Raw genomic sequence first — 18,376 nt, 5'->3', positions numbered from 1 at the left:
CGTTATGACTCGCTTATTAACGTGACTTACTGCCACCTACAGACGGATTAATTTTTTATTTTATATGAAAACATGTATGCATAAAATTAGGCCCTTATAAATATGCAGTTTTAAGTATGTAAAAGCTGATAGAGCACTAAAAATATTGCTTCAGAATAAATTTACACCACCAAAAATCTAGGTGATTTCTATCTTCCTAATCTACCTTGTCTGCGTGTTAATCTTTCTGTGTCATTCATTTCTTTACTGAAGTTAAACTAGTATTCATTTCTTTCAGAATAAATCCTGGTCAAAGGCTGAGATGAAGGAACAAAATATCAAAATCTTCCAAGACATGAAATTCCTGAAAAAGCTGCATTCATTTCTGATTTATTTTTATTTTTTTCATTTTGATTTGACTTGGTCACTTTACTGTTTTGCTTTGGAGCTCAACTTTTGGACAGTGCAGCACTAATATTGCACACACAAATACTGTTTAAAAACAAACAAACAAAACCTTTAGTGAGGCATTTTCTGCACATTTCTGCAGTGCTTGTATGTATGTATGCATGTAGGTGTGATTTATTTAGCTGCAGCTTTGTTTTTATTCCTGTTTATTCCCTTTGTGTTTTTCTTTTAATTATTTTGACTTGGTTTCTTTTATTTTACTAATGGAGCTAATTGTTTTGACAGTGCATCACTAATATTGTACACAATGCTATTTAGGACATTGTTTTAATGTTGCTAGTATGCGTTATTAGTTGGTGTTTTTGAAAATTATTTTGCAGTATTACAGTTTTGTGCTTATATTTTCATATGTAATGCAAAAGCTATTGCATACATTGTTTGGTTTGTGTACACATCTCTCATTCATTGGACCATGTTTATTATATATTGTTTGTTTTAGTATAAATAAAAATTAAATATCGAGCATAACTAGTGATTATATATAGAGCAATACAGATTTAGTTAATGCTACAGAATAAACCGTATGCCAAAGTTTCATAATTTGCTATATAACCATTAACGGAAATAGTTTAATGGTACGGAGAATGCACTGTAAATTTACGGAATTTTCCATTTTTAAATTTAAATTCAGCAATTTCTGTTTTTTTTTTTTTATTTTTTACAGTGTAGTGTAGATAGTTAATAAATGAATGCCAGGTCACCAGAAAACATAATTTATTTACACTTGACCCTAATTCAAGCTAATTTGCTGTATTGATTGTATTTCTAACTATAAGAAGTCTGGAATAAATTAGAAAATACAGCCACGTCAGCATTCCCTTGTGTCTGTGTCCTGTATTATAAATGCAGATGTTTCACCAGCAAAACACAATTCGTTGTAGGTTGATTTTTTTTTCCATGACCTTTTAATTTTTTTTCCATTGACAGTCTGCTCTATATAAAACATCTCATCAGTAAAGGTTTTTTTTTTTTTTTTATTAATTGCCTAAAAGACGCATGGAATACATTAGTGAGGAAAACATACAGTATACAATTTTCTGCAATCTGTTTTTCTGAACAGCAAGCAAATAATATGGAAAATGGTACAAATTTTACATCCATCAGGCTGACTGGATATCTTAATTTGGAACTCAAGATGAAGTACTTCTTGTTTGCTGTGATAACGGTTCTGTACTCAACAATCCTGTTTGCCAATAGCTTTCTGATTGGTGTCATCTGTTCAGCAAAAGCCCTTCATAAACCAATGTATGTTTTTCTCTGTAGTCTGTTTGTTAATGAATTGTATGGCAGCACAGCTTTATTTCCTTCCCTTCAAGTTAATCTTATTTGGAATAGCAATGAAATTTCTCTCATTTATTGTTACCTGCAGATATTTTGCTTGTATACATATGAAATGATAGAATTTTGTAATTTAGCAGTTATGTCTTTTGATAGATATAGTGTCGATCTGTTATCCATTGCAGTATAACAGAATCATGACCCCTTTTAGGTGGGTGTGTTAATTGTATTGGTGTGGTCGTACTGCTTTGTTCAATTTTTCATTCTTTTATGTTTTAATTTTAAATTGCAACTCTGTGGAAACATTATTGAAAAAGTATGGTGCGACAATTATATGCTTGTGAAACTTGCTTGTTCGAAAAACCACTTTGAATAACACTTACGGCCTTTATGTTATCGTGATGACAGCATTGATCCCACTGATGCTAATCATTTATTCATATACAAGAATTCTAAAAATATGTTTGAGTTCTACTAAAGAAGCTAAACAGAAGGCTCTAAGCACCTGTGCACCACACATCATATCTCTTTTAAACTTTTCTTTGGGCTGCTTTTTGAAACAATCCAAAGCAGGTTTGATAACATCAGAATGCCAGCTTTGTTACGTGTAATCGCTTTCAGTCTATTTCTTGATGTGTCAGCCAGTGCTTAACCCTATTCTGTATGGAATGAGACTTAAAAATATCAGGCAAGTGTGTAAAAATCTAGTTGCATCAAAAGTAGGTATTACATAAACAAAACTGTTTGAAGAAATGTCATTGTGGCATTTCAGTGTATTGTGAATTGTATCAATATGAACAATTAAATATGTATATATTCAAGCATATTATACTCAGATAAGTCATACAGTAATTTACCTTTTACATGAATCTATTTTACTATGATTCTGCTTTGTCTGTCATTCAATTATTTAACTAAACGTTCAAAATTTAATATTTAGGAATAGTTACATTTAATATTTTACATCATTGACACTCACAAGAAGAGTTTGCATGTTCTCAGCATGTGTGGGCTTTTTTCAGGTGCTCAGGTTTCCACCACAATCCAAAAATTTGTAGCAGAGGTAAATTAGACTCTGTACCTTAAAAGTCTATATGAACAATTTTGAAAAATGTTTATTTGTGTAACTTGGAAAGTATTTGTAATTTGGAAAATATTTCTATTTCTTTTTTTATGACAACACATTGGCTGATGTTTCTTCTTCTGAACATATTTTTTCATTATTTGTTCTTTTCTATGTTTTATTTAATGTGTTACTTGCCATGATTTTGTCATTTTTTTAAATTAAAAATACTAATAATTTATGAGTACAAATTAATTCTACACTTTCTTCAGATATCAAACGTTACATTTTATTTAATTAATTTATTTTCAGTGAAGTGCCAGACTGTGTCAGTAAGAACTTGGACCTTTGTTCACTTTATTTTACCACAAATTTGTTCACAAACAAGCCACAATTCAAAGATTATACTGTGTCGAATGTATTCTTTTTCAATTCAGCCTTTGTCACCCTGCACATGCACAAAATGTATGGGGACAACATTGGTGTAATGACTCCATCATATCCATTTTTTTTTTTGATTGGAGAAATATATACACAACACAGATTGTATTACAAAATCAGATGCTCATGCACAAAACCTGCATTTCAAATTACACAGACATACTGACTTTTGTCTCAGTCTCAGGAGCTTGCATTTGCAAATTGGGTTTGTTACCCTGGGTCATCTCTAGTCAGTGGGGATTTGTGGGGGTTGTATGGGATTTGACCATACATTAATGTAGGCATAGCTGGTACATATGAAATCCATTAAACAGCCGGAAGAATATTGAGCTAGGCCAGATAATTGCTTTCACAAACATTGATATCTTTGGGCCTCAGTACATCTGTCACGATTGTGGTTTGACGCAAGGAGCACTCGAGAGAGGTAAAATAAACTTAAACAGATTTAATCTTCTCAATGGGCAAAATACATATAAACAGGCAGGCAGGCAGGCAGGCAGGACAAAAACCACGTAAGGACATCGATGATCGGACAACGTGAACTCAAAACACACAGGACTAAATACACAAGGAAATTGACTAAATTAACAGGGAGCAGATGAAGACAATTATACAATTAACACGAAGTAAAGGCAGGGCACACAGAGCACGTGGCATGAGACAAAGTCCAGAGACGTGACATATCGCCCCCTCCCGGAAGGTGCGTCCTCGCACCGAAAAAACAAAACAAACAGGAGCTTGGGAGGAGGAGGTTCCGGTGGAGGACGGCCCCCAAGAGGGTGTAGGCAGACAGGAGTCCAGGGAGGTGCAGAAGGCGGGAGGAGCCAGGGAGGAGACAGAAGGAGTCCGGAGCAGGAGGAGATCCAGAGCCCAGCCATGATGGTCCACGGTGTAGCCGACGGGGGGAGGAGCCATGGAGGAGGAGCGGCCATCGACTCCATGGGGCCGACCAACGGAGCAGGTGATGAAGGAGACTGAGGCGGAGGCTGAGAGCCAAAAAGCCAGGGTGACGCCGAGGCGCTGGAGGTCCTAGGCGATGCCGCAGGCTTCGGCGACCGATGAGGAGAGGGGGGCCGGGAAGGACGCGGTGGAACCAGAGCGACAGAGGACTGAGGTGGGCCGGAGGGAAGGAGAAGCCTGACAGAACCGGAGGGTTGGAGGGACGAGGTGAAGCCGGAGGAGAGGAATCCTGAGGCGACGGATGGACGACGACTGACCAAGGCGGAGCCGGAGGGACGATGGAGCCTAGTGGAGCTGGTGGACTGACGGACCACGGTGGAGAGGAGGGAGCTAGGACGACGGCGATGGAGACCGGCAGACCCGTGGCGAGCTCCAGATGGTGAGCGCAGGGGCTGCTGGGATCCATCGACGGCATGTGGAGGGAGCGCCGAGACGCTGGGCACAATTAATCTGTTACACAAAGATCTGATACATGGTACACAACAACATCCACAAGTAATTACTATTCCCAAAAATACTGCAATTAAGGGAAAACAAAGAAATAAACATACTCTTCCAGGTACCAAACCATTTTGTGAACACATCATCCAATGGATTATTAATCCCTGAGTGTTCTTTCATCTCCGTTGATAATGTTCTCAACCTCTCTAGTGCTCTTGTCACTGAACCATCTGGTCCAGTGTTGTTGGTTATGTATGTGCAGCAAAAATCTCCAAACATCGAACAAACTCCTCCCTTTTCAGCTAACAGCATATCAAGGGCCATCGTATTCTGCACTGCCATCAATGAAGTGGGTGCTAACTGCTCTGACAGTCCTTCCACTGCGTCTCTTGTAAGATTGGCCAGTCTCATAACATTATAATGCACATAGTTAATTCGATCAACATTTCTGTTTGGTGTAACTGGGAAAATGGCTGAAAATATAGGAAACTTCTCAAATCCTGAGGCTATTTGATCAGACCATTTATACTCATTTGGCACTCCTCTAGGGATTCCTATCGCATCAATATAAGTTGGGCTATTTCGTCTCAGATCAAAGTGTTCTTTTAAATCTCTTCTTCCTATAATATGTCTTCTTCTTCTTCTTCTAGTTAATGCTGCTCCTGGGTTTACTTCTTTTCTCACTATAGTCTCCCCTAACATCATCAGTGGTGCAGCTAATCTCACCATTGCACAAACTCCTTTTGCGTTCTCACTCACTTTCCCAAACAGTTTTCTGTCACCACAATACCAATAAAAACCTGAACTTGCCCATGGGCCTATAACGGATATATCTGTAATCTTGGTCATGTTGGTACACCAAGTCACATCAATTTCACCTTTGTTGATAGTAGCTCCCTCTCTAGTAAAATTAAAACAGGTATAATTATTCTTTCTTACCTCATAAGGTCCTGCTCTTGTCATGTTTGAAATAGGTGGAAAAATGGCTGCTATTGTAGTACAGTTGGTAGGTGTGGCGATTCTAGTTAATCCTAACATACAATTATATCCCCATTTGTCCTCTGGAAATAGTGGAGCCGGTTCAATAAACAATCTGGGTCTTGCACTAGCACATCCAATACAATTTTCCATTTTTTGTTTTTCAGCTGTACTCACAATCCAATCTAATCATAGGCTGCTATCACCATAGCCTGTTGCTTTCTCTATTATGTCCTCAGGCCTCATTTTTGTATAGTCCATTTCAATAACTCCGTTGCCTGCTCATGTTTTCTCTACTATCTCCCTCATCTGTCTTATTTGGTTGAGGTGGATCTATTATGTTGATTTTCATCAGTCCTAGGGAATCTTTACCAGTCAGTTCTACTCCCACTACCAAGTAAAGTACTTTCTGATTGCATCCGTTACATCTACTACTGCCCCTTTTTGGGTATTCCCGTAAATCTCCTATTGACACAGTGATTGGATTATCCCTGACTGAATAATCTCGCTGTATTTTTATTCTATATTTCAGGCCTGACTTCCAATAATCTTCGGGGTCCCAATCCCCAGTATATGCCACTACATTGTCCCAACCTCTGCACCACTTATGACCTAATTCTCCTTTATTATTACAACTATGATCAATTATAGTGTTGACAAATAAACGTCGTACCCTCTCCATGAACAATTTTTTCCCCTGCAGTTAATCACACTGCACAGGTCAAACGTGAATGATGTAGTAGTTCAACTCTATTCCCCATATCGCTTTAGGCATTTGTCCCTTGTATTTAAAACAGTAATAATGTAAAAATAATTTCAACCTCTAAACACAAAGTAAAAAATAAATAGAAGATTAATTGACAGTTGAACACTTCTATAATGAGATGAAATTAAAACAAACATAAAAACACTTCTACTTGTAAAAATCAATGAAAAACACATCTAGTAATGTATTAAAAATGTGATAAATGTGATACGATAACATCCAAATAGTATATATGGTAATAGTTATGTCCACGTCCGTGAACACTTCTTTCAGGATCTGTAAGACTCTCTCAAACTTCAGCTTGTCAAGTCTGCACCCCAGCCGGGGAACGGAAACACTCTTGATGTTATTAGTAATACACCAATCTCTCATGTAGGTTAAACTCTTCCTGAAATTGTCATATGTTGGTAATTCAGTAGCAACTTGTTTTGTGATTAGATGGAAAACAGTTCTATCTTTCTTCTTTGGTCACTGCACACTCGCCAGGTTTTTTATTTTGGATTCTTACTTTGTATGTTCCATATCGTTCTTTGAACTGGTTTGCAATACCTGCTCCATATGCACAGTCAGCACTCACACGATGGGCCAAAGGTTCTCCTTGAGGAGATGTGAATAAATCACCTGTTGTGTGGATAATCTGTAATGCTTGTACTGCTGTTGGTGTGTGCAATGTTTTTGTGTTACCAGTATCAATATCCCTCTCTTGGTCCTGACTTGTCAGGGCCAATCTTGTATGTTTAAATGATCCTCTCAGGTGGGTCACAGGCTGCACATGAAGACAAGTGATACCAGGTGTCACCTTTGCCAGCTAGGCAAACACAGTGTGAAGTTCTAGCAGTGACTCAGGAGAGTAGACCACCTAGGCTCCTTCCACTTTCTCCTAAATAGACGAAGTATTACCCACTCTGTCGGCCGAGGCTGAGCAGTTTGCTCAGCACTGTCAGTGCATGATGCCCTAAACCTAAGTGGAAAAACAGTTAATCAAGGCAGTTAGTTTGTCAAAATGCACTTTATGTGTCAAAGGTTCAATGGGCTCAAGACACAGAGCCGTTGCTGGTCCAGGAAATGATCGAAGTTCAAAAGGTGTAAAGCCCGTAACCCTGTTAACAGAAGATCGGACAGACATTAGTGCCAGTGCTAAAGCAGACAGCCAGTTAATCTTAAGTTGCTCACAGATTTTAGCAAGCTTGTGTTTCAGGGTTAGATTCATACGTTCGACTTTTCCTTGTGATTGGGGATGGAACACAGCACCAAATGAATGTGTCAAGCCTAAGGCTGTTTCTACAGTTCTTAAGTGCACATTTTTTAAATGACTTCCATTGTCAGACCCTGACCCATCTTGGAAAACCACAATGGAGCATATAGTGATTTATCAAACATTTTATGACAGCGGTGCTGTCTTCCTTCCCCACAGGAAATGCTTCTGGCCATCCAGTGTAGGTGTCTACCATGACCAACAGGTACCTCTTACCATTTACTCTGTCTATCATATCAGTAAAATCAATGACCACCTCATCACCTGGTCCACTAGCCAGTGGAAAATTACCAGCTGATGGGCGCATTGAAGGCAATATGGTGTGAGATCAAGTCAAGTCAAGTCAAGTGGCTTTTATTGTCATTTCAACTACATATAGCTGTGCAGAACATAGTGAAATTAGACAATGTTTCTCCAGGACCTGGTGCTACATGGAGTCACACATACAACACAATACAAAAGAACTGTGTCTTAGCCACATAAAGTGCAAAGTGTGCGGACTAGTGCAAACAGCAAGGGAGTAGAGTGCAAACCCAGTGTGCAAACTAGTGCAAACAGTGCAAAGACGTGGCATGAAAGGGTGCCACCAGGTACCCCAGGTAAGATGTGGCATAAAAGGGTGTCACCAGGACATTTGTTTGTCTCCACAGTGGGATGGACTATGAATTTGGGTCAAAACAGAAACAGCTAATGATGAGGATAACACAGGATGACCATCTGGTGATGTCCACAAACCATCATGTGCCTTAATGGCTCCTTTGTTTAACCATTGAGTCTTTTCTGATGGACTAGCTAGGTGTTGTTGTTTAATGATATAAGGTCTGGATAAATTAGGAAACAAATGACACTGTGACTTAGGCATTGACTTGGCAGATATCCAGCTGCGTTTTTGGCGGCTTCATCAGCCGCTGCATTTCTAATGAAATTAAGGTATTAGAAGTTGCCTGACCTTGACATTTCATGACAGCTACTGCAGCAGGCATGGCCAATGCCTCTGACAGCTGTTCTGCTTCTTTAGCATGCGCGATGGAATGTCCCGTAGCAATGATATAGTCAATTCTCTTCCACCTGGGCAGCTCAATGTGTGATGGCAGTTACAACATATGCAACATATGTCGCTGTAGATGTTAACCTTCCGTCCTCTGAATGTGTAAACGTCAGGTTTGGGGTGTCTAAAACCTTGGCCAGATGTCTTTGTCTCAGTGGTGAAAAGGTAAATGAATTACTATTTACAAATGGCATAACAGAGTGTGTGGTTAAAATAGTCAGTGGATGAGCCATAACAACATGGGATGTTTTGTCAATGATCTTTGCCAGACCAGCCACTGCGAGCGTGAGCAAGGCTTGAAACCATTCAGGGCTTTATAGGTAATTAATAAGATATTAAAATCTATCCGATGTTTGATAGGAGCCAGTGCAGTGTTGACAGAACCGGCTAATATGATCATACTTCCTATTTCTAGTAAGGACTCTAGCTGCTGCATTTTGGACTAGATGAAGTTTGTTTATCAAGCGTGCAGAACAACCACCCAATAAAGCATTACAATAATCTAACCTCGAGGTCATAAACGCATGAGTTAATATTTCTGCATTAGAGGTTGAAAGCATAGGTCATAATTTAGATATATTTTTTAGAGAAAAACACAGTTTTACAGATGCTGCAAACATGGTTTTCAAAGGAATCTTGGTTAACTTATAATATTATCATTAAAATCATTATTCTAGTAGGTTAGTGACCGCATTGTTTGTGTGCTAGGGTGAGTTAGGTCAATGATCAATGGACGGAGCCAGGGGGTTTTTGAGATCTTGATGTCTGGCCACCAAACTGGCTTAGCATGCTATTACTTAGGGATTGCATAAAAACATATTCTTTTTGATTCTATTGAGGAAATGGCTGCATTAAGGTAAGCGATCTACTGGGTAGCCGCTGACTAAGACCTGGACTGGCCCAGATGAGTCGTGAGTCTGTTCTGGCCAAAGAGGTCTTTAAGTGTCCGAGACTGGATGGAAACTAGGAAGTATTATAGTTAATTAATGGTCCAAATTTAATCACAACTAGAGGGATCAGCAGTAACATTTAAATTAATATAGCAAAAAAACTATTTGAGTCCAACAAAATTATATAAGGTCAGAACTAAATTTTAAAAAATAATCAATATAAGTGATTTTACAGAGGAGCTAGAAACAGTCTACACACATCCATGCTTCAACCAGCCACTGGATTCCAGCGGGTGGGTGAACCCTTTTCATGGTTCCATTTATCATAGCAATTCTCCCAGGTCCTGAAATAGCCTCATCACACTACCAATACCATATTTTACTATTGGTATGATGTTATTTTTCTGAAATGCTGTGTGTCTTTCACACCAGATGCAATGGGACACACACCTTCCGAATAGGTCTCGCTTCTCCACAGAGTATTTTCCCGAAAGTTTTGGGGATCATCAAGATGTTTTCTAGCAAAAACTGAGACTAGCTTTTATGTTCCTGTTTTGTCTTGGAACTCTCTTTTGTGACCTCTTGGATGTGTTGTTGCTGCGCTCTTGGGGTAATTTTGGTCCACTCCTGGAAAGGTCCCCACTGTTCCATGTTTTCACCATTTGTGGATAATGGCTCTCACTGTGGTTTACTGAAATCCAAAGCTTTAGAAGTGGCTTTATAACCCTTTCCAGACTGTTAGATCTCCGTTACTTTCTTTCTATTTTGTTTCAGAATTTCTTTGGATCTCAACATAATGTGTAGTTTTTGAGGATCTTGTCAGGCAGTGTCACTAAGCCAGCAGAAGGAGCTCTTACTCCGGATGATCTGTGTTCACTCCCTCTGTTGCTACTTCCTGTTTGAAAGACTATAAATACTGTAGCAGGCCCCTCACCTGCAGGTTGTATTGTTTAATTGTCTGATTGTTGTTTCTAGTTTTCCTTGTGTTTCCCGAGTCATAGATTCCTTGGTTTTGACCCTGTCTGTCTTTTTGATACTTTGATTGTTTGCTGCCTGACCCGACCTCTGCCTGTTTTTTGGATTCTGTTGTTGCCTTGCCTCTTATACTCCTGTTTGCTGTGATTTGACGCCTGCCTCCTTTGACCATGCCTTTGTTCAATAAAAGCCAGCGAATGGATCCGTATGCCTCAGACCCCTCATTCATGACCGGCAGGTCCTATTTAAGTGATTTCTTGACTGCAAACAGGTGTGGCAGTAATCAGGCCTGGTTGTGGATAGAATAATTGAATTCAGGTGTGATAAAGCACATTTATGTTATCAGCTTGCATGTTTTGGAAAGCATTATGAAAGTTATATAAAGATTTTAGATCATCATATGCACCCTCCAGATAATGTCTATTTCAGGAAGGCCTTTTGTATTTCAGCAGGACAATGCAAAACCACATACTGAAGCTATTACAGCAGCATGGCTTCATAGTAGAATAGCCTGGGTGCTGAATTCAACTGCCTTTAGTCCAGATCTTTCACCTATAGAAAACATTTGGTGCATCATTAAATAAAAATACATCAAAGATGAACACAAACTCCTCAGCAGCTGGACACCTATATCAGGCAAGAATGGAACCAAATTCCAACACAAAAACTCCACAAACTCATAACAAAGACATCTTTAATCTGTTTTGAAAAGAAGAGGAGATTCCACACCATGGTAAACATGCCCCCATCCCAACTATTTTGAGACCTGTAGCAGACATCAAATTAGGGTGTAATAACTGTACACTATGAATTATTAGGTAAGCAAAAGTAAATATCCTAATCATCCCCTCAAAGCACTGTCCCAACATTATTACTAAGTAGTTTATAAATTCAGCTCTAAAGGCTTATTCTTGATTTATTAGTAAAAGCAGGAGATTTAATATAAATGTAATATAAATAAAACTGTTGTGACAAAAAAATCACACCCCAACACATATGCAATGATGGCAATATCCTTACCATGTTCACCCCTCTTTCCCCAGATACTTGCCACTTACAATTGGACAATTACACTGGACAATATTGCACTAGTCACTTTACATTGGACATTCACACAGCCACTTTACACTTTACACTTTATATTTTATATTTTATACTTTATTTTTATTTTTTATTTTATATACTTTGTACACTTCTTCTTATATTTTATATTTTATATATATATATATATATATATATTTTGTCTCCATTCCGATGCTGGATGGTCGTAAAAAACATTTCACTGCATGTCGTACCATGTATGTATGTGTATGTGACAAATAAAATTTGAATTTGAATTTAAATGTGAATGTGAATTTGAATCCGTATCCGGGTTATCCATATGTGGACCATGGCTGATGCCTGTCACTGACTAAGATTCTGTGATGAAACCACAGATTCAGGGTTAAGGGTCTGTGGTCATTACATGGAATTCTGTGAGACTAGGTTGCATAGGGATACAATTTTTTTCTATGAAATTTCCTTAGGTTTATTTTTAATTTTTATCAAGTGTACATTTTATCAACTGTATAGTTTCAATACCTGCATCTTGAAAAACAAATATGAATGTGTTCTGCATTCCTCTGTGTTGTTTTTAACTTTTCTGTTTTGAAGATAAATGAGCCTATAAATCTCTTTTGTAAATGATTTACAATGCAAAAAGTCCCCGCTTTGGATGAGCTAATAGATGACTGGCAACTACTAAAGTTGCTCAAGAATTAAATATTTATAAATATATTATATATTTATAAATATATTATTTATATAGCTGTATTTATTAATTGCTTACCAATGCCTTTTAATGTAGGAACAATCCTTTAAAAAATGATGAATTGGCTATTTACTTAATGCTTAACTAATTAATTATATTGCGTAGTTATTATAACGTGTAAAAAAATATTCAGCACATTAGAAGGGGAAAAAAACGAGGAAAATGTGGATAATGCAGTTGACACTAAACTTGATTTTTAACACTAAACAATTTAAGTAATGATATTTCTAAAAATACATATCTAATTTATTTACCTAGTAAGTGAAGCCTGGAAACCTGAAACTAATGATGTCATTAAACACTCTCTTGTGTGTTTGCCTTTTATTATAAATTCAGGTGCTTCGCCAGCACAGCATAATTTGACTTTATATGTCTGATGACTTAAAACATTGTACTCTGGATAGATTTTATACTTAGTAAGTTGATATTATTGATTGAAGGTTTTTATTACCAGTTGTTTTTAAATGTGCTAATATTCTTAATGTAGGTTAGGTTTACATGACTGTTTCAAAATAACTTTCAACTGACAGTCTGCTCTATTCAACAAAAGTATTTTTTTAAATTACCTAAACAATTTTATTCTGCTTTTGCAACTCTCTATACTTGCTGTCTTATTACTTAATTTTACTTATTCCTTTATATACAGAAGCACGTGTGAATCAAATGGCTACAACATCTACAGTGTACGCTGATTATAAGAACAACTTTTAAACATTGAATGCTATCATCTGACATTCATGGATAATTCAACGCATTTTTCGACCATTATATTGACTGGATACATTGATATTGGGAATATTAAGTACTTATTTTTCTTTGTTTTGGTCCTGTTGTTTGTAGCAATCCTTGTAGCAAATCAATTAATTATTGGAATAATATGTAAGGAGAAGTCCTTGCATGAACCTATGTATGTTTTTGTATGCAGTTTGTCTGTAAATGAATTGTATGGCAGCATTGCTTTATTTCCATCTCTTTTAAGTAATATGCTATTGTCAAAGATTCCAGAAGTTTCACTGACCTTTTGCCACATTCAGATATTCACTTTATACACGTATGCATCAGTAGAATTCTGTAATTTAGCAGTCATGTCTTATGACAGATATGTAGCCATCTGTCATCCTTTGGAATATCATAGAATCATGTCTCCTGCCATGACAGCTACTTTGATCGCTCTGGGCTGGTCAGTTTCAGTTATCAAATTCTCCATAAATTTTTCGGGTGAGTGTACGGCTAAAGTTGTGTGGAAATGTAATGGACAAAGTATGGTGCGACAACTACATGCTTGTGAAACTGGCCTGCTCAGACACAACAGCAAATAACATTTATGGCATAATCGGTATCATTCTAACCATTGTTGCTCCTCTAGCATTAATTTTGTTTTCATATGCAAAAATCTTAAGAGTCTGCTTGAAGTCTACAAGAGAAATGACCCAAAAGGCTTTAAGCACATGTACTTCACACCTTATCGCGCTACTGAATTTTTCTGTTGGATGTTTATTTGAAGTTATCCAAAGCAGATTTGATAAGGTGCCTATGCCCCTAAGCGTCCGTGTGATACTCTCACTTTATTTTCCAATATGTACACCGCTTATCAATCCTATCATGTATGGTATGAGACTTTCTAGGATAAAAAGAGCACTCAAAACATTTCTTTACCCTGAAACCACATAAAACCCACATTGCAGTAGTATGTAATATTATTATTCTTTGCGACTGAATGATTACTGTCTTTTTGTTTAAAAAAAAATCTAAATCTATAGTGAGTCAATATAAAGTAAATAATTACTGATGAATACACAATTTCGAAATGTTATAATGTTTACTTGCTGTTCTTTTCCTAAATTAAAATGTGAGAAATAATAAAAAGGTTACTACTAATAAAATATAATTTTTTGTTCTAAATGTTTCACTGATGTTTCTTACTTTTATAAATGCAAAACGAAACAAAGAAAAGTTGTTTCTTTAAACAAAAAGTGATACAATGATGTTTGTCTCACTTTAACTTTATTACAGTTTTCTCAATTGCTAACACACAATTCATGAAACAAATTGTAAACAAAATCTCAAAACTACACAACTTGCACAAACCTCAAACTTACAGGTCAAAACCAAATGTTCTATTCAAAAACACCATATACAAAGACTACTTCATGGCCCAGAGAATACTGTTACTGGTAATCAGGAAACAGTGGAAACGAACTGCGGACACCTGGCCGCACCCATCACAGACTGATTGGTCACACCTGTAGCTCATCCCGGCCTGGCTATAAAGCCGTACAAGGCATACCAGAAGTTGAGCATCGACTCCATGAGAGAACAAACCAACATTATCTCTTCTATGCTTTCCCATTAAGCAGCGTGTGACCTATCGGCCTCAACGGAGCACCCCACGGACCCACTGCACCACGAGGGAAAAGAGAAAGCACTGCCGACCACCAGATTCACCACTCGACACATTACCTTTAAATTACACTATTCTAAATAAAACCACCCTCCGGGGCTTTCACTTTGAGCACTCCTTGTTGTGTAATTGTTCATTCTGTGACACTGGTGGAGAATGCGGGCAAGTGCTTGAAGAATCTTAGACAAGTGATCTCCCCTCACCAATTTTTTTGTGTTTCTGTATTTCCGACTGCATCTAGGCAAAGCACTTCTTCCCTACCATGGAGGAAGCCGTTCAGCGGAACACTCGCAGCACTCAGGCCAGCTGCCGCTTAAAAGGCCCCTCTGGCAAAACCCAGATCCTGGTCGGCTGGGTCGTTCTCATTTCTGTGCGGCGCAGCACTTCCATGAGTAGAAGTACAAGCCCCACCTACCTGTCCGAGCTCAGGCTGTTGAGCTTGCCTGTCTTGCGAAGCACTTGCTGTTCTCCATTGGCTAGCCAGGTAGCGGAGCGCATGGTGGTCGACTGCCCACCAAGGATCTTACTCTACCAACGCAGATGTGTGGCTGGCAGGCTTCATTCTTCACTCTGACCTACCAACCGGAGCCCCTTAAGGGGAGGTGAAGGTAAACAAGAGACTCTACTGGATTGGGGCAGCATGGTCAGCCTTGTCCAGGCTCAAGTCCTCGGGCCCCGTATGGAGAGCAAGACCTACTTAACGATCACCTGTGTACACAAGGATGAAGATTGAAGCCAGCCAGAGGACAGCAACAATGCCCTGCTTTGCTGGCCTCTGACAGCGGGAGAGAAGGTGAGTCCCCTCCCATAATCCTAATCACTTTCTTGATGTGATTCAACAGGTTGCGGGAAGGGGCTCATTTGTCAGGGCCCAGTAAGAGGATGACCAACTGAAACACTGCTGGTCACCTCGCGGCAGCGAACACAGGACATGAACACATCCTGGTGGTTGTCAATTATGCCAATCGTCGAATTGATTACAGAGACCGTCTCTGCATTTAATAACAAATTGTTCACTCTTGTCATTATATATCCCTGTCATTGTATTCTTCTACTTTATACTGTTCAGTGCTTTGATGCAACCTGTGTTGTTAAAAGCGCTATATAAATAAAAATAATTGATCGATTTATTGATTGATGTACAAAAATCAATTTCAAATTAAATGTTCTCTACTGGTGGAATAACCTGTCAATTATGAAATCAATCCAAGCAGCTGAATCTGTATCCATCTTCAACAATCGGCTAAAAACACATTATTTTTATTTTCACTTATACAACTATAGCAAAAAATGGCCTCCGTAGCTTGCTCTATTCTTTTTCTATTCTATTTGTTTTCTTTTTATTTGTTATATCGTTTTAAAAACCCTTGCTATTTGCCCTATGTTAAGATAACTGAGACCAGTTATAGTCCTTGGGTAACATTGCTCTTTTGTTCATTTTGATTGCGTCCATTGTTCTCATTTGCAATTCACATTTGATAAAAGTGTCAGCTAAATGATTAAATGTAATTGTATATGGGATGCAATTTTGCTGGGCAACCTTTTTTTAACCAATTTTTCTTAGGCACTTTTGCACTGAGAATGGGTAACACATTTTTGTCTGGATACTCTGGATCTATTGTGGGTCCTACGTCTCACCTAGTTAACTCTGTGAATACATGACAACTAATTATCATTAATTTGCAATCACTTTCTATTAATGCTCAGAGTATACTGTTAGGGTAGGTTTAGGGTTAGTAGAGCAAATTGACAAACTTGCAAAGTTTGTCATAGTCAATAGTCAGATATTAAACAGACAGTCTGCGAATACACTAATGACTGTTGACATGCAGTTGCAAAGTTACTTATGTCTAAAGTAGTCTATCAAAATAAAGTGTTACTCAAAACATTTCTTAATCCAATAGCAACATAATTATTGAAATACATTACACACAGAAAAACAAACATCTATTAATTTGTTAAAAAAAAAAAGAAAAAAGAAGGAAAGAAAAATGTCTTTGCTATTTTTAGAAGAAAATAGTTATATACAATTAAAAAGACCAAGCCTGAAGAGCACTGTGTACCAGATCATGGAATTATACACTTACTTGCTTTTTATCAAAATAATGATTATGGCACTTTTATAATACTAGTAACAATATTTTCTTTACACATTTAAGTATTTAAAAATAAACAACATACTTTTCAAATCACAGTTTTTGTATATTATTTCTAGAATAGAGTGTCAGTGGAAAATTTTTTTCTACGTTCTATATGAATCATATTCTGCACTCCTGAATAAAAATTAAAGAACATTTGCTATTCAGATACCCCACATAAAATTTAAGGAGACATAGGAATCTGTTCTACATATATTGTCATGTTTATAAATAAATGCATCCAAACTAAATCAGATACACACATACAATTCCAGAGTCCCTTTCCAAAGATGGAAAAAAATGCTCAAATGTGAAATAAGACATTCAAATGTCATTGCCATTTATTTAGAAATAAACAATGCATCATTACACCTTTGTTCAACTTTTAAATTAAACCCAAGAGTAAGTATTTTTCTTTTAAATATTTTTGTGATGCTATTGCTGATCTCCTTTGTTCTAATTCCATAAATAAGTGGATGCAGAAGTGGAGGGATGAGGATAAAATGAATTGACATAAAGACATTAACTTCTTTTGAAAGACTGAAATTAAATCGATTGTATATCACAGAAAATAAAGAGGCCAATGAGAAATTTATAAAGTAATCAAGTGTGGTGTGCATGTTTTTAGAGCCTTTTCCGGGCACTTACTGATGCATTCAAAGAGACAAATAATATCCGCACATATGATAAGATGACAAAGATTAGAGGTAGAACAACAAAAATAAGTACCAGACATATGCCATACAGGTCTCCCCAGGTATTTTTGACACAGGAGAGATTAACAACCGCCAAATTGTCACAAAACAACTTGTTTATTGTATACCTGCACACTGGCAGCCTTGATGTAAGATACACCTGTACAGCTAGAGAGCAGATAGGAATACAGTATACAATGAAAAGCAGAAGTCTAATTTTAGCTGGAGTCATGATATTGTGATATTGTAGAGGCTTGCAAATTGAAACATACCTATCATATGCCATAAGTGTCAGTATTGCATAAGCACATGTTCCATAAACATTAATAAAGAATACTTGCAGAATACAGTCAGTATATAGTATATCTTTTGCATCATTGATAAGATTCTCCATTATTTTAGGAAGCACAGCAGAGGAGCCGATTAGTCCGTTAATAGCCAGGTTGAATAAAAATATGTACATGGGCTTATGGAGAGATGTGTCCAAGCAGATCACCAGCATCAATATTACATTTGCAAATACAGTTGTAAGATATACTGCAAGAGAGATTACAAAAACTCCATAATTAAGTGCACCAGGAGGTCCATAACTGGTAAAAACCAGACTGATGTTCAAACTTTGCAAAATCATTTTTCCTACTGAAAAGAAACAAAGGCATTTCACATTAGAATACAGAATGCAATATCAAATATTTTAATGAAATAATACATTCTGAAATATCCATTTACCTACTGATTCTAGATTCCCTTATCTTCTGACGATCTGAGCTATTGTACAGTAGCTTTATAT

The 18,376-nt window shown here is 37.4% G+C and overlaps 1 protein-coding gene and 2 pseudogenes across 1 annotated transcript; 2 read left to right on the top strand and 1 right to left on the bottom strand.

The window, feature by feature from the left end:
* The first annotated feature begins 1,519 nt into the window (after positions 1–1,519).
* On the top strand, positions 1,520–2,459 carry LOC122359380 (annotated as a pseudogene).
* Positions 2,460–13,089: 10,630 nt separating this feature from the next.
* Positions 13,090–15,327, top strand: LOC122359379 (olfactory receptor 142-like). Its single transcript, XM_043259664.1, has 3 exons — positions 13,090–13,532; positions 13,576–13,663; positions 14,995–15,327. The coding sequence occupies exons 1-3, from the start codon at positions 13,090–13,092 to the stop codon at positions 15,325–15,327; spliced, it is 864 nt and encodes a 287-aa protein (XP_043115599.1).
* Positions 15,328–17,232: 1,905 nt separating this feature from the next.
* LOC122359378 lies at positions 17,233–18,217 on the bottom strand (annotated as a pseudogene).
* Between the last annotated feature and the right edge of the window lie 159 nt (positions 18,218–18,376).

This window comes from Puntigrus tetrazona, chromosome 15, assembly GCF_018831695.1.
Source record: "Puntigrus tetrazona isolate hp1 chromosome 15, ASM1883169v1, whole genome shotgun sequence".
NCBI lineage: Eukaryota > Metazoa > Chordata > Actinopteri > Cypriniformes > Cyprinidae > Puntigrus > Puntigrus tetrazona.
This window is presented reverse-complemented; position numbering and strand designations above follow the sequence as displayed.

Bases quoted from the DNA above. Each gene is read 5' to 3' on its own strand.
- LOC122359379 (XM_043259664.1), top strand. From the start codon at position 13,090: ATGGATAATTCAACGCATTTTTCGACCATTATATTGACTGGATACATT. The intron at 13,533-13,575 runs GTCAGTTTCAGT...TTTTCGGGTGAG, and splicing joins ACTTTGATCGCTCTGGGCTG to TGTACGGCTAAAGTTGTGTG. The intron at 13,664-14,994 runs GCAAATAACATT...GACTGCATCTAG, and splicing joins TGGCCTGCTCAGACACAACA to GCAAAGCACTTCTTCCCTAC.